The sequence below is a fragment of the Tetrao urogallus genome, assembly GCF_951394365.1.
Source record: "Tetrao urogallus genome assembly, chromosome: 25".
Taxonomy (NCBI): domain Eukaryota; kingdom Metazoa; phylum Chordata; class Aves; order Galliformes; family Phasianidae; genus Tetrao; species Tetrao urogallus.
Genome location: NC_136838.1, coordinates 2469044 through 2483854, shown reverse-complemented (window position 1 = coordinate 2483854; position 14811 = coordinate 2469044). Strand labels below are relative to the sequence as shown.

Sequence of the window (14811 nt, the reverse complement as noted above, 5' to 3'; positions counted from 1 at the left end):
GAGGGAATTTTGGCAATGGGGCTCAGGCCTTTAGTGGGGGAATGGGGGCTGTTGGGGGGGGGGGCTGTGGCTCTCACTGAGCCTCACTGCGCCCTGGTGAGCAGTTGGGACGGAATCCATCGCCCTCTTTGTGGGGCTGGGGAGGTCGAGGGGTGTCTCCAGGAGCTCATTCCAGCTTTGAGTCGTTTTGTTCCTGCTCAGCGGGTCAGGGCAGCACCTGGGGAACCACAGAATCACAGAATGGTAGGGGTTGGAAGGGACCTCCAGAGATCATTGAGTCCAACCCCCTGCCAAAGCAGGTTCCTACACCAGGAACACTCAGGGAGTGCTTGCCGTGCCTGGGCTGTGTCCTCACGGCGGGGCTCCGTGCGAAGCCCAGCTCAAGGAGCTGTTGTCACTCATGTGTCTTTTCTTCATTTTTCCAGACTTTTATTTTTTTTTCCCCTGAAGTCGCCGAAGCCCAGAAATCCCCACCATGGATTTTCAGCACCGTCCTGGGGGTAAAACGGGGAGTGGAGGCGTAGCTTCAGCCTCAGAAAGCAACCGAGACCGCAGGGAAAGGCTTCGGCAGCTGGCTTTGGAGACCATCGACATCAACAAGGTGAGCCCCAGTCCTGCAGGCTGTGTTGGGTGAGGACAGGGCCGCACCTCAGCGTTGGGTGAGAGGTTTAGTGGGGATCTGTGGAGCGCAATAAATACTTCTGTTCCTACTGATGAGGGAGTCGAGCAACTTGGGGAAGGGCCAAGCAGAGGGATGGCAGCACCAGGCTTCTGTTGTGTTACCTTCAGTCTTCTTGACACTGGTTCTTATTTTGCTGCAGTTGGGTACGGTGTTACCAGTGATCAAAACTGTTCTTGTTTCTTTTCTCTGTATTTCTAAAGCAGTGTTGTGTCAATAACTGTGAACTCAGTTCTTGCAGCACGGATCTGCTTTAGAATTTTGGTTGTCCAGTTATTCCAACACGGGTTTTGCATGTAACTTCTTAACATTCTCTTCCTAGGACCCCTATTTTATGAAAAATCACTTGGGTTCTTATGAATGCAAGCTTTGCCTGACGCTCCATAACAATGAGGTGAGTTGAGCAGCTGTCTGTCTTGATCTCCATGGCAACAGATATTTTAGAATAATGCCAGCTCCAAGTGCTGGAACCGAAGCTGTTCTCGTTGGCTGATTGCTGGAGGGGTGATGGGGGGAGCAGAGGCTGTGGATGTTAAGCATGACAAGTTTCTGACAGTTCAGCAGTTGTGAGCAATCTGCAATTTTTTGAGTTCAATTCTGCTGTGCTCTGAGGATTAAAATACCTTTGTCAATGTGAGATGTCACCTCTCATCCGTGACAAATATCTTTCTGTTCAGGAACAGCTCAGTCTTCGTCTGACTTTCTTTCTTTTCCCCCCAGGGAAGTTACTTAGCACACACCCAGGGGAAGAAGCATCAGACCAACCTGTAAGTTGTTCTCCACTGTAGTTATTCTCCATTACTTAGGCACTTTAAAATTAGATTGTGAGCACCTATAAAACCTGACCTCCATCATGTAGCAGCACGCTGGGTGACGGAGACCAGCTCAAGACGCCTGGGACAGACAGGCTTAGGCTCTGGTGGCACATAAGCAAAGTTTATTGTTGTTACAAGCATTTTATATCTTTTTGCTATGCGAGTATACAATACTTAAATCAGATAACATTCATGCAGCTGACAGCTATACATCATTACTTAATTAACTCTTTTGGATGATCAGTACAGTGATCAAAAGGCGTTCTCTTCACAGAACATGTTCTGCTCTTGGTCACGGAACGAAGAAGCTGTAACTTATGCTTGCCAGTTTCACATGACAGTCCTTCCCTTTCAGGAGGGGCTGCATGTTCCCTGTTTGACCCTTTCAGGCCAGCCAGGTCTGTTTTGCTTAACAGTCTTCCTCAGCTGGGCGTGAATGTTCTTCATCTCTGTTTGTTTCCTAGGCACTCACCAGCAGGTGTGAACTAGCTGTGCTCTGAACAGCAGTGCTGACAAGCTCCAGTTCAAAGCCAGTTATGGCATTTCTGAGGGAAGGGAGCAAAAGAGTTTTAAAGGAGATTAAATCTAGCTGTAAAGGAAGCTTTTTTGTGAATACAGCTTGAGAAAAGTTCGTAAGCTTTAGTCTGAGAATTCAGGTTTGCTCTGCTGTAGACATCTGGCTTGTGGAATTAATTTCCTTTTTGACTTCTAAGAAGTCATCTGTGGAGGTGGGCAGCACTCTTAGAGGTGGGTGGGATGGTGGAGGTGACAGCCTGTAGTCAGGGCAAGGCCTGGAGGAAACTGGCCTCCCGTGGTGCTCGAGGAGGAGGAGGAGCAGCAGTTTCCCATTGTGCTCCCTGTGAAGTGCAGAACACTGCCATGCTGATGCACGCTGCCTTTCAGCCGCCCTTGGGAGCCGAGTGCTGGTAACTGTTTAACGTTGCACATTTCCAATGAATCCAGGGCCCGTCGAGCTGCCAAGGAAGCAAAGGAAGCCCCTGCCCAACCTGCACCAGAAAAAGTCAAAGTGGAAGTGAAGAAGTTTGTGAAAATTGGACGGCCGGGTTACAAAGGTTTGTCAGCAGGGCCTGTGGCAGCAGATGCCCTGTGGCTGCTGGAGCTTGCTTGAAGTGCAGAGCTGTGGGCATGAATTGTTCATCAGCTTTTTTAGCAGAGCTGTCCATAAATAAGATATGGGCTTGTCTCCTGGTGTCCTTTATTGTTTGAATTGCCCATGGGATGTGTCTCTATTGCTGACAGTCAAGTGGGAGCCATTTTAATAATAGATCAGTAGGTCTGTCAGCTCTCACAGGGGAGATGATGGCGTCGCTTCAGTCTCTTTTCCTTCTGTTGTGCTCTGCCATCTCTCACTATTGCTCACAAGTCACCCACTGGATGTATTGCTCAGTCTTTTCTCTCTGAACTCCCCGCTGTTTGATTTTGGCCTTCACTACAAGGCACGGCTGCTTTATCTCCCAGCTGTGCTCTCAGTGCACAGTGTGTCAGTGTCTGTGCCCCACAGCAGCTGCATTTCAGCAGACACCCACAGGAACTTCGCTTGAAGACATTGTGGCATTTTAATTGATAAATGGGAAATAAAGTCCTGTCATGTTTGGTTGTTTGGAGCTTCCTAGGGCAGAAGGAATATTGTGCTGACCTTTATGTCATGGACTAAGCTTTCTTCTTTTCTTTACAGTGACCAAACAGAGAGATCCAGAGACAGGCCAGCAGAGCCTTCTCTTCCAGGTAAGGTCAAATTCTTGTTTTCTGGGTTATCCAAGTAAAAGCTTGGCTAAATGAGCAGTTCTTTGCAAGACTCATGAGGTAATAATAAAATAGAAACAAAAAGGGCTTATCTTGCTACTTTGCTGCTGATGACTGTGTCAGCTAAATGGAAGAATCCACGATCGTAATTGTTGAGCTGTTTTCTTTGGCAACAGTAAGCTTTCAGTTGGGAACTCCTCTTCTTCAGCTGTTCTTCCATATCTGAGGGGTTCCTCCTGCATGGAGGAGGAGTGCATCAGGGGGGCACTGAAATCTGCCATAATCCCCCTGCAGATCGATTACCCAGAGATTGCAGAAAGCATCATGCCTCGCCATCGGTTCATGTCGGCGTACGAGCAAAGGATTGAGCCCCCTGATCGGCGCTGGCAGTACCTCCTGATGGCAGCAGAGCCCTACGAAACCATCGCCTTCAAGGTAACGTTTGGGGCTGACTGATGACAGGGAGAGCTCCCATATTTTCCAGGACATTAGTTCCCAGTGATGGCCGTCACAGACTTGCTCTGTTCTAGCCTTTTTTGGGGTTAATGGCCTGGAAAGGAAGGTCAGGAAGACGGGGCTGGAAGTTGTTAAACTCTGCTGAGAATTACTGGAGGACTCTGGCATGGAAACCAGGCTCTGCGTTGAGCTTTGGGAGCCGTTGAATTCTCAGTGTCTGGCGCAGAAAGGATCCTCCTGGGCTCTGCTTTCAGCCTTTGTGCAGATGTTGAGAGGGGTTTTTTCTGCCTGTCCTTGACCGATAGGGAAGTAACTCAATTCTTTGCTGCCCCCACCTCTATCTAATAACATCCGAGACGAGCGCATCTCACAAAGGCCTGGAACAACTGCTTATCTGGCGGGCTGTGGTGCTAGGAAGGGCCACGGAGCTCATCTGGTGCTGCTAATAATAGCTCCCTGTTCTTCTTTGTTGCAGGTGCCAAGCAGAGAAATCGACAAAGCGGAGGGAAAGTTTTGGACCCACTGGAACAGGGAAACCAAACAGGTAGCTGGAGCGTGGCAGCATCTTAAGGGTTGAATGGGGAGGGGGGAGGGCAGAGCCTGGGGGAAAAGGCAGTGGAGTCGCATCCATTTGGGCTTTGGTGCTGGAGTCGCTGACGTGTGATGGCACAAAGTTGTCCTGAGAGCTGATGGTTTCCTTCTCTTCGCTCTTCTCCCTCTCCCCAGTTCTTCCTTCAATTCCACTTCAAAATGGAGAAGCCCCCAGCTCCCCCCAACCTTCCTCCTGGCCCTCCGACTGTGAAGCGGCCTCCTCCACCTCCGCTGATGAACGGATTGCCCCCCAGGCCCCCTCTGCCAGACTCAATGCCTCCACCTCCTCCGGGAGGGATGACTTTGCCCCCCATGCCACCCTCTGGACCAGTGCCGCCTCCTCCAGTGCCACCTCAGCTGCCACCGGCGCCCGGCGTCCCTCCCCCTGCTCCTCTGCCACCCATGATGAGACCCCCCCTCCCCACGGAGGGGCCGGGCACTATTCCCCCTCCGCCTCCCTCCAACTGAAGCCTCTCCATCCCACCGGACTCGTCTGGCTCATAGCTTTTTATATGCAGGTCACAACTGATTGGGGTAAAATAGTCTTGTTTTGTATGCCAGTGATTTTGACTAGATCCTGTAGATCCATTAAAAGGTTTTCACTTTTGCTTTCTCTCTTTCTTCCCGTGTAATTGGTTGAAATCTTGTTGCGTGGTCGCTTTATTTTGTCCTTCAGCGTGTCAAACATTCCCCACCTGGTTATGTTAGCAGAATGATCCAAAGAGGACACAAAAACAGGAGCTCCCCTGACACCTCAGTCAGCTGCCAGAGCTGCATTTCCCCATCCTGACCTCATGTGTATCCCATAATGACCAATGAATCAGTTGCTGTTCAGCTGAAGTCCTTTAACTGAGTTGGCTGGCCGTGGGCATGCAGCAGGGAGTCGTGTTTTTGGCAGAATGATGGGGAGCACAGTGCCCTACGTGTGCAGCTCTCTGTCTTCCTGCTCGATTGCATTCACAATCAGAGCCTCCCTCGTGCTGCGCTCACAAACCTCGTTTTTCCTCCCAGCACTGAGCTCCGTGCAGCAGCTCGGATGGCAGCCAGAAGCACAGAAATGTGCTTTCTCTTTGAAGGGAATCACTTCATGCCGCTTCTCAAGAGCCCTTGAAAAGCACGGGCTAAGCTTTCAGTGGCAGCTTAGAAAACCCCCCCCACCCTGCTGCTCTCTGGGCTGTCGATGCCCAACATGGAGCCTCCATGCCTGAAACAACTGGGCTGAGCCTGCTGCATGCAGGCCGTGTTTGGGAGCCTTTTGGTCTGTGCACTTTGGGTCTGTGCTGGGGCTGTATGCTGAGCTTCGCCCTGCACGAGTCCTGGGAGCGTCGAACAAGGCTCTGCTGGTGCACGGGGGCCTTGCACACGTACATTGGCACCTGTTAGGTGCTGTTCTGCACGCGTTGTGAGGCTGGAGACGTGCACAGCCTCTGTGCTCTGAGGGGGAGGCGCCCAGCGGAGGGAGCTTCGGGCATTTCCTTTTCCCAAATGTCTTCCCCTTATCTTCACCCTCTCCCCCAGGTGTGCACAGCCCGCTCCTCCCAGCGTCGCAGCTGATGGGGATGGTGTGCGCCAAGCCCTGCGAAACCTCCGGCCCCGATTCCACCCTCCTCTCAAAACATCTCAACTCAAGGACACGCATCCCTACAACCAAAGGGAAACAGCTTTACAGTTTTGTTATTTTTTTTTTTTTTTTTTTTTCTTTCTTTTCTTCAGTTTCCAATACTGGATGCTAAACCCAAAAATAGAACAGAAAAGTTCCTCTGACCCGGCCCTCCCTCCTTTGCAGCGGGGCAGCAGCCGTGTTTCGCAGGGGAGGTGTGTTGTGCCTTGGCCACTCAAGGCCACTGCTTTTAAAAGGGAGACGTGGGTCCTGCTGCACACAGAGGTGCATCGGGCGGCTCGGCGGCTGCTCTGGGTGCAGCGGAACAAGGAGGATGAAGGCGATTCTCGGGGTGCTGCTTCCATACCTGGTGCTGCTGCTGCTCCGCTCCGCAGCTCTGCCGAGAAAAGGGAGCCATGGAGCAGAAGCTGTGCTGGGGCAGAGCCTCTCAGAGGAGGTGGAACTTGGAGCAAAGAAGGAAAATGTGAGCAGAGTGCGACCCGGCTCGGCGGTGAGACTGAAGATGGCTGTGGCTTCTCGCCTCCTCCCTGAGCCTGCAGCAAGCTGCACACAAGCCGACGGCTCCAGCTTGCAGCCCTGGCCCCTGGGGGGGCTGGAGGGCCCTGTGTGCCGCCTGAAGATGGACCGCAGTGAGGTTCCCCCATCCCACGTCGAGGTGGTGGGGGTCCTCACCCGCTACGAAAGCACCTTCATCAAGGTGCTGCGCGCCGGCTGGAAGCACCGCAGCCCCGAGACCTTTGGGCTGTGCTCGGGTGGAGATGCACAAAGCGTGCTCCGAGCGCTGCAGCAGCTCCAGGAGCACCTGGCAGGGCCTGGGACGGGGCTGCAGAGATTCCTTGTCCTGCATCTGGAGGAAGGTAAGAGCTGGAGGGTCGTGGTGTGGGGAAGGCCGGTGCTATCGATGGGCCTGAGATGGGGGTGTGGGTGAAGATTTGCAGGATTTGCAGGTTGGGTTTGCTTTAAGATAAAGCTGTCCAATAGATCCTCTCCTCATGCATGTGTGTCAGAAGCTTTCATAAGACTGAGAGCCTGCGTGCAGTGAACACCCAGTGCTGCAAAATCAGCCGGTTCTGCACTGCTCAGTTTGGTTCTGGAGCAGCAGCATTTCTCCCTTACTGTCGCAGTCATTGAAGTTTCATTCTATTCTGTCCAACTGGGAAAAACCCAACAGTGGTGCTCGGGGTTCCCCACCAAATGGACCGTGCTGCCCTCCATCACCTGAAGCACTCATAGTTTGCCACTGCTCTGAGTGATGTGAGGAGCAGTGCTCAGCCCCTGAGTGCCTTCCTCTCCCTTTGCACTGTTATGGCTGCATGCTTCACCCACCCTGTTCTCTCTTTGCAGTGAAATGGGAAGCACAGGCCAGGCTCTGGTTCAGGCTGCCGTTCCATGTGGAGGTGGGGCAGGTGCTGGGAGAGCTGCAGGTCGCTCTGCTGCTGTTCTACCCGGGCAGCCCCAAGGGGAGAGGGGCTGACGGCCGCCAGGAGCTGCTGGTGGAGGGCATGGGGCTGACACAGGAGCAGGTGGGTGACCTTGGGAGGCAGGGGGAGAGGGGGGACCTTGGCTCTGCTTGCCCAGCAGCTTCCCATCTCCTTCCCTCCCTTCCCCTTCCAGCACTTATCCCATCCTATTCCTCTCCAGCATTTTTCTCATTTCCTTCCAGAGGTTTGCTCTTCCCTTCCCTTCCCTTCCCTTCCTTCCCTTCCCTTCCCTTCCCTTCCCTTCCCTTCCCTTCCCTTCCCTTCCCTTCCCTTCCCTTCCCTTCCCTTCCCTTCCCTTCCTTCCCTTCCCTTCCCTTCCCTTCCCTTCCCTTCCCTTCCCTTCCCTTCCCTTCCCTTCCCTTCCCTTCCCTTCCCTTCCCTTCCCACTCCCAAAGATCTCTCTATCCCATCCTCTCCCTGTCTTCCCCACCCCATCCCAGTACTTTTCCCACACCCTCTCTCCCACTGGGGCAGTCCGGGCAGAGCAGTTCCTGAAGATGGTGCTGTTACCCTGTCCCCAAGCTGCTGCCAGGGACAAAGGAACAACACCGAGGGGTGCTCAGCCTGAATTGGAGGTGCTCATCCCATGCTCTGGGGGTGCTCAGCCCATACTGGGGGTGCACAGCTGCCCCCATGCCCTGCTCCCTTCCCTCCCTGTTCTCCCCAGCCTGAGACCAGTTCGAGAGCCTCCTAACTCCATACCTTGGGCTGGATCAGTCCCTGGGTGCTTGGGAAACAGGGACTGGTCTGTAGAGGGGTCTTGCTGACCCCCGTGATGCCTCCTGTGGGATCTCAGGGGCTCTTGTGCCTTTTGCTTCCCACAGAGCCTTTGCTTCACTAGGGATACGCAGTACCTGCTCCTCAGAGCCTCGGTGGCTGCTGTGACCAGCAGCAGCAAGGAGCTGAGCTTCCGGGTGTCCCTGACCATCAGGCACCGTGGGGATGGAGGTAGGTTTGGGGACAGCCCACGGGAACAGTGGTGCTGATGGCTGAGCGCTGGGGACCTGGCAGCGATGAGGGACTGGGGGGGTCCTGCAGCACTGTCCCCACTGTGTCCCCATCTCCAGGTGCCCCTCTGTCCCTCATGGAGACCCAGCAGCTCCTTTTTGGCTCGGATGAGAAGTGTTTCACCAGGATGACGCCGGTGCTGCTCCTGCTGGCTGGGTCAACACCTGAGGATGACGCTGCAGCCCCTTCCTCCTATCTCTCTGCCAGTGGGGTGGTGGATGTGGCTCCCTACCCACAGCTCAGGTCCGTGCGTGGAAAACCATGAGGGGAAAGGGGAAAAGGGCACTGTAGTCCCCCCTGTCCTGTCCCTTGTACCCTGGTTGGGAAGAAGCATGGCACACCAAGGTGGTTAGGAGTGCTGTGTCCCAGTCCTTTACACCACTGCGTTCTGTGTTCTCCCCACAGCCCACCCCATCCCAGCACCGCAGAGCTGCCGCCCTCCACCACCGCCAGCCCAGCCAACGCCACATCCCCAACAGCAGGGGACAGCGGGCAGTTCCTGGGTGTGCTGACCCTCTTCATCCGCCGGGTGCTGAGCCCCCGCAGCGAGCCGCCCACCCAGCCCAGCTCCCAGCACTGGTTGGACTTCCAGATGATGGAGACGCTCCCGCACCAACTGCTCAACCTGTCGGAGACGGCCGCCCTGGAGCGCCTGGTGCAGTCAGAGGAGCCCTCAGTGCTGCTTTTCCCCCAGGAAGGCGGCGTGGGGCTGGAGCAGCATTTTGGGGACTGGCAGCCGGAGGGGACGGTGCTGCAGCTGCTGATGGGCAAACTGCAGGCTGTGATCCATGAGCTGAGGGACATCCCGGAATTCCAAGCCAACACGGGGCTCTTCCAGCACCTCCTGAGCTTCTGCTACCAACCTGCAGGGCCGGCTGCGGGCGGGCAGCCCCCAGGTTCGGGGAAGCTGCACGCACTGCTGCTGCTGAAGGCGCTGCAAACGGTGCGGGCGCGTTGGCAGGAGAGGAGGAAAGTCCTGCGGCAAAACCGCAGCGCGCGGCACCAGGCGCACTGCCGGCTGCAGGAGCTGACCATCGACCTGCGCGACCGCAACTTCATCGTCATGCCCACCGTCTACGCGGCCAACAACTGCGAGGGGCCCTGCAAGCTGCCCCTCTCCACCCGCGTGCCCGGCTACCACTCGCACACCGTGCTGCTGCTGGGCATGCAGGAGCGGGGCTCGCCGCTGCAGCGCGCTCCATGCTGCGTGCCCGTCCGTTACTCGGACCAGCTCATCATCAGCGTCTCGGCCGAGGGGTTGGAGGTGCGCAAGTTCCCCAACATGGTGGCGGAGGAGTGCGGCTGTCGGTAGAGGTTCCCACCTGCAGCCCTCGTGCGGTGCTCCTGGCTGGGATGGGAGCATCCCTCCGAGCGCCTCTTCCTCCTGGTTTGCCTCCTAGTGTTGCTCTGGTTCTGTTTTTGTTCTGTGGGGTTCTGCTGCCCTACATCTGCCCGCAGTGACCCATGGCTGCACCCATCCCTGAGCCCTTGGGGGCAAAACCCCTGGTTCCACTCTGCTGTTCCATGGGGTCCCATCCCCGCACTTGGCCATGGCAATGGCTGCAGTGCTGGGCTTGCTGCTGGGTGCTGCTGTGCTGCTCCACGCTGTCACCGCTCCCCAGAGCACGGCAGATCCCATGACATGTCTTAACATTAATAGTGTTAATGACATCAGCACACAGAGCCCGGCTGCTCTGTGCCAGCTACCAGCTGAGCTCCATGGAACCCCACCACCAGGCTGAGCCCCTGTGACAGGGGCACAGCCCCTCACCCCCTCTGTCTTTGCACTGCGTTCTCTCTTCACAACACACAAACGTATCCAGAAACATGGTATATATATATATATATATATTTTAAGACATTTAATACCTTCTTAAAAATGAACATCGGTTTGTTTTAACCACTACTGGTTTAGCGAATACTCAAACCCGCTGCAGTCGGAGTCTCCTGCAGTTGCTGCAGCACTGTGTGGTGATGCTCGTGTGCTTCCTGCCTAAAAGCAGCTCTGCGGGGCAGGACCTGAGCTCTGGTTCTGAAGCTTTGGGCCTCCTGCACTGGGGCCACGTGTCCACGCTCCAAGGGCAGCCTGGCTTCCTTCACCCAGAACGCACTTCTCTCTTTGATTTGTTTTTTCAATAAAATCATTCACTGAATTAAAGAGCTACCAGGGCTGCAGACCCCTCTGTTTGCCGGGAGTGCATCCTTGCTCCTTAGGTGTCAGCATGGGAGACAATGAGCTGCTGCTGCAGCTGGGGATGGAGGGTGGCACGAAGCCCAGGGGGAGCAGAGCTCATTTCCATGCTCCCTATGGGCTGCCTTCATCCTGGGGAGTCCTAGAGTCCCCACAGAGGCTCATGCTGGGCTGGGTGGCCGATGTCCCCACAGGCATGGCAAGACCCCAGCGTCCCCGTTGGCAAAGCAGAACTCAGTGTCACCACGGGAACAGCAGGACTCAGTCACTCGTGGGCACAGATGAATCCCATCATCAAAGCAGGACCCCAATGTCTCAATGGGCACAGCAGATCCCAGTGTCCCCATCAGCACAGCAGGACCCCAGTGTCCCCATCAGCACAGCAGTGCCCCTTTGTCCCCATGGGCACAGCAGATCCCAGTGTCCCCATCAGCAGAGCAGGACCCCAATGTCTCCATTGGCACAGCAGGTCCCAATGTCCCATGGGTACAGCAGGACCCCAGTGTCCCCACTTTGCTTGCAGCCACTCTGGCTATGGGGACAAAGGCTGAAGGCGTGGTGGCAGCAGGGGGGTCCAGCAGACAGATGGTGGCCGTGTATCCGTGGGGCCGGGCCCAGTCGGTCCCTCGCAGCCTTCAGTCACGCCGCCGGCCCTCTCGCGCCCTGTCCCTCCCCGTTGGCTCCCCGGCCCTCCTGCCCCGCTGCTCGCCCCGTGGCAGCCCCCAGTTCCTCCGGCCGCTCTCCTGCCGCTCGGCTCTGCCCGCTCTGCCTTTGCTGCCATCCCTGCGCTGCTCATCCTTCTCCCGCCGGCTCTCCTTCCCCTCACGGCGTCTCTTCTTGTGTAGCTGCTGCTCAGGCTCCCTGTGTGCCCGGGGGGCTCTGGGGGGCTTCTCCTCAGGACTCCGGTCCTTGGGACGCGGCTCCCGACGGCTGCTCCTCTCTGCTGGGGCTGCGCGGCCCTCCTTGGGCCTCTCCTCCTTCTTTGGGCCACGCAGTCTCTCCTCCTTCTTCTCTTCCTTCTCCTCTTCCTCTTCCTCCTTCTCCTCCTCCTTCTTTTCCTTCTTCTCTTCTCTCTTTTCTTCCTTCTTCTCCTCCTTCTTTTCCTTCTTCTCCTCCTTCTTCTCTTTCTTCTCTTCCTTCTCCTCCTTTTTCTCTTCCTCCTTCTCCTCCTTTCTCTCCTCCTTCTCCGGGCCTCGGGTCTTCTCCTCTTTCTTCTCTGGGCCCCGTGGTTTCTCCTGGACCTTCCTCAGCTCCACTTTGGCTGTTGGCTCCTGAGGTTTCTCTGTGGGCTCTTCCTCCTCTTCTCCAGGCTCTTCCTCATGTCCCGGCTCCGAGCGGCCAAACCACTTCTTGAAGATCCAGGGCTCGGCCTGGAAGACAGCGGTGTCACACACTTCATGCCCTCTCCATCCCTCCCATGGAGGACCACAGAGCCATTCCGGTTGGAAAAGACCTCTCAGATCCCCAAACCTGACCCCTGCCCACACCCACCATGCCCACTGACCATGACCCCAAGTGCCACATCTCCATGGTTCTTTAACACCTCCAGGGATCTCCTCTGCACCAGAGGATGCTGTCCCCCCACCTTCAGCCCCATACCAGGTTGCTGTCCGCTTCGTCATCATCGTCATCATCATCGTCACCATCGTCATCCTCCGGTATGCTGCTCTCAGGCGGGACGGGCTGTGGAGCCACCACCTCTGGGACCTCCTCCTTGGGGATAATGACCTCTGGGGATGGAGAGCAATGAGCCACAACCCAAGCCCTACCCTACCCCTAACCCTAAAACCCCAGCAGCCTCTTGTGGAACCCACCCAGCTCCGAACTCACCATGGATGGGAGCTGCTGGGGGCTCTTGCTTGCCACTGCTGACACCGTCCCTGGGGCATGGTGGAGCTGGAAGAGAAGAGGGGAAAGAGGGCAGGGGGTGGAGGTGGCAATGTTGAGGTGTGGCCGTTCTGGCAGCACAGGGACAGCACTCACCTTGGAGCACCTGGAAGCTGACGCTGAGCAGGGCGACAATGGAGGCCACCAGGATGCACTTGTTGAGGGTGAGCCCTTCCCAGATGAGCGGCTCCTCCGTGGGGTCCAGGCTGTGGGGCTCCACTTTTGCTTTCACGGGGAGGCTCTTGGGGACTGGGAACCCCAAGGAACTCAGAATTACCAGAGGTGGACCCTGACACCCCCTGTGCAGCCTCACAAGAGTTGCATCAAGCCCCGTAGGGTTCATATTGCAGGAATGGGGGGTTCTATCCCCAACCCATCACCAGATGGTGCCCGTGGGCTGCCTGGGGACATGGGACAGTGGGGCAGTGTTGGGGTTGATGAGGATTTTCCATGCACTCCTACCTGCAGGCGCCGCGGCGCTGCCCTTTGCTCCCACCTTCTCTGCACTTTTCTCACGCTTCTTTTCCGTGCTTTGCGACGTCGGCTCAGGCATGCTCAGCTCAGGGACGTCCAACTGCTGCTCAGGGACACCACACCGGGTCCCCACCTCCTTTAGGCCCTGTGCAAAGAGGAGCAAACGTTGGTGCATGCACACGGTCAGGTGGGATGGCGGTCAGCTGCGTGAACCCGCCTAGAGCCAGAGCCAGAGATGCTGAATGAAGCTGGGGATGAGCGGATGGAACCAGCCCCTGTTTGCAGTCCTGGTGGCTGCTAGGGCCAGGCTGGAGCTTTGCCAGCTCCTCCCTGGTGCCTGTGTCTGTATCTCTGAGCACGTTGGGATTTGATTATCTGCTAAGATGGGTTTCACCACTAGCTGGCTCCTTGCTGCAGTGTTGGGCTGCGCCTGAGCAATCCCAACCCTTGTGGGATCCGCCAGATGGGCCCCACTACGGGGACAATGCCTGGGGTCTGGGTTCGGTGCTGGCTGCCTGCTGCCCTGTGTCACAGTGCTGGATTGGTGCCACAAGTGAGAACTGCCACTCAGTGACAGCAACAGCTGGGCCATGAAGGCTGTGCTTCCTGCTCCCAAACTCTGCAGGAGGGACCTCTCTGCTTCCCAACCTGCAAACCTCTCCGGGGTGTGCACCTGAGGATGCCCAAACGCTGACACCAGGGCAGGATGCAGATCCCAGCCCACCACCACTACCAGCTCCTGAGGGTGGTGCACTCCATGTCAGGTGGATTGTTTTGTGCTGTTCCATGCAGGCTGGGAACGGAGCAGCCCCTGGGCCACATACCACAGCCCTACACAGACATAGGGACTATGCTCCTCATCCCCAGTTCAGGAGCTGGTCTCACCCCTTGGCTGAGTCGGCGAAGGTTTTTTCCCAGTAACCCTCCCCAGGACCCTTTGTAAGCCCCGATCCCACGACAGGAGGGTCTCAACTCTTGTCCAAACCCACCAGGTTGCAAGGTGGAACCACAGGTGTCAGGATCCCAATCCTGTCCTGCACCCAGTTTAATCACTGAACCATCCAGTCTTCATCACAGTTGGTGCAAATGGGAACTGAGACACCGCCTCCCTGTCCCGATGACGGACCCAAAGGCACCAGCACACTTACAATCTATGGCTCTCCCCACCGCTGCTCCCCGGCACATCAGCACCTGCAGAAGACAAGCAGAGCGTGGCACTCAGTAGGATGCTCACCTTCCTGGGTGAGATGAGGGGGACAGTGGCCTCTGTGCCATCACCCACATGGGGACAATCAGCCTGGAGGGCACAACATCACCCCAAAAGCACCACCCCAAGGCCGTGGGCTTCCGGGATCTGCACATCCCATCCATCATCGGGAAGAGGAATTTCTGCCCCACCTGAGCCAGATTTAGTTTATTTTTCCCTGGTGGAAAAATGAATGCTGAGAAAAAAAACACCAATTCCCAGGCTGGAATCTAAAACACGACATTGGAAGCAACACAAATAATGATGAGCAAACTTGGTGGCTGAGAAGCAATGGCTTGAAAGATCTTGGCTTTCGACATGGCATCAAAACAAGACTTCTGGTTCTGTTTTAGTTACCTCAGTCAAGGCAAGCTGGCCTGTGCTCCCCTGAGAAGCAGAGCATCTATTGCCCAGAATTGGATTTTGGGGGTCCCTCCCCAAGCTCGTGAAGTCTTCTCCATGGCGAGGCAATGGGAGCGTGGAGGCGGTAAGCGTGGTCCCCAGGGTTTATACTGGATCATCTCCAAAGCCCCAGGCACGCAGCCACTGCCCAGCAGAGCATGGCAAAGACGGCCACATGGCAGGGACAGCCGTGTGG

At 56.2% G+C, this 14811-nt stretch overlaps 4 protein-coding genes across 4 annotated transcripts in view; 3 read left to right on the top strand and 1 right to left on the bottom strand.

Annotated features, from left to right (window-relative positions):
- Positions 1 to 475: 475 nt before the first annotated feature.
- Positions 476 to 4773, top strand: SF3A2 (splicing factor 3a subunit 2; the record flags this gene model as incomplete). The annotated part of the gene is made up of 8 exons (XM_079546818.1): positions 476 to 601; positions 1002 to 1073; positions 1400 to 1446; positions 2458 to 2567; positions 3191 to 3240; positions 3553 to 3693; positions 4190 to 4258; positions 4441 to 4773. The coding sequence occupies 8 exons, from the start codon at positions 476 to 478 to the stop codon at positions 4771 to 4773; spliced, it is 948 nt and encodes a 315-aa protein (XP_079402944.1).
- A 1466-nt stretch (positions 4774 to 6239) lies between these two features.
- On the top strand, positions 6240 to 9727 carry LOC306955517 (muellerian-inhibiting factor-like; the record flags this gene model as incomplete). Its single annotated transcript, XM_079546820.1, has 5 exons — positions 6240 to 6783; positions 7271 to 7449; positions 8232 to 8355; positions 8475 to 8658; positions 8821 to 9727. The coding sequence occupies 5 exons, from the start codon at positions 6240 to 6242 to the stop codon at positions 9725 to 9727; spliced, it is 1938 nt and encodes a 645-aa protein (XP_079402946.1).
- Positions 9728 to 11241: 1514 nt separating this feature from the next.
- Positions 11242 to 13142, bottom strand: LOC306955457 (uncharacterized protein; the record flags this gene model as incomplete). Its single annotated transcript, XM_079546754.1, has 4 exons — positions 11242 to 11976; positions 12206 to 12336; positions 12437 to 12502; positions 12956 to 13142. The coding sequence occupies 4 exons, from the start codon at positions 13140 to 13142 to the stop codon at positions 11242 to 11244; spliced, it is 1119 nt and encodes a 372-aa protein (XP_079402880.1).
- Positions 13143 to 13159: 17 nt separating this feature from the next.
- The window catches only part of LOC306955456 (muellerian-inhibiting factor-like), a gene marked incomplete at both ends in the record, with an annotated part of 3654 nt that continues 2002 nt past the window's right edge, over positions 13160 to 14811 (top strand). The window contains one exon of the mRNA XM_079546753.1: positions 13160 to 13165. Within this exon, the coding sequence (XP_079402879.1) occupies positions 13160 to 13165 (6 nt within the window). The remainder of the gene's footprint in view (positions 13166 to 14811) is intronic.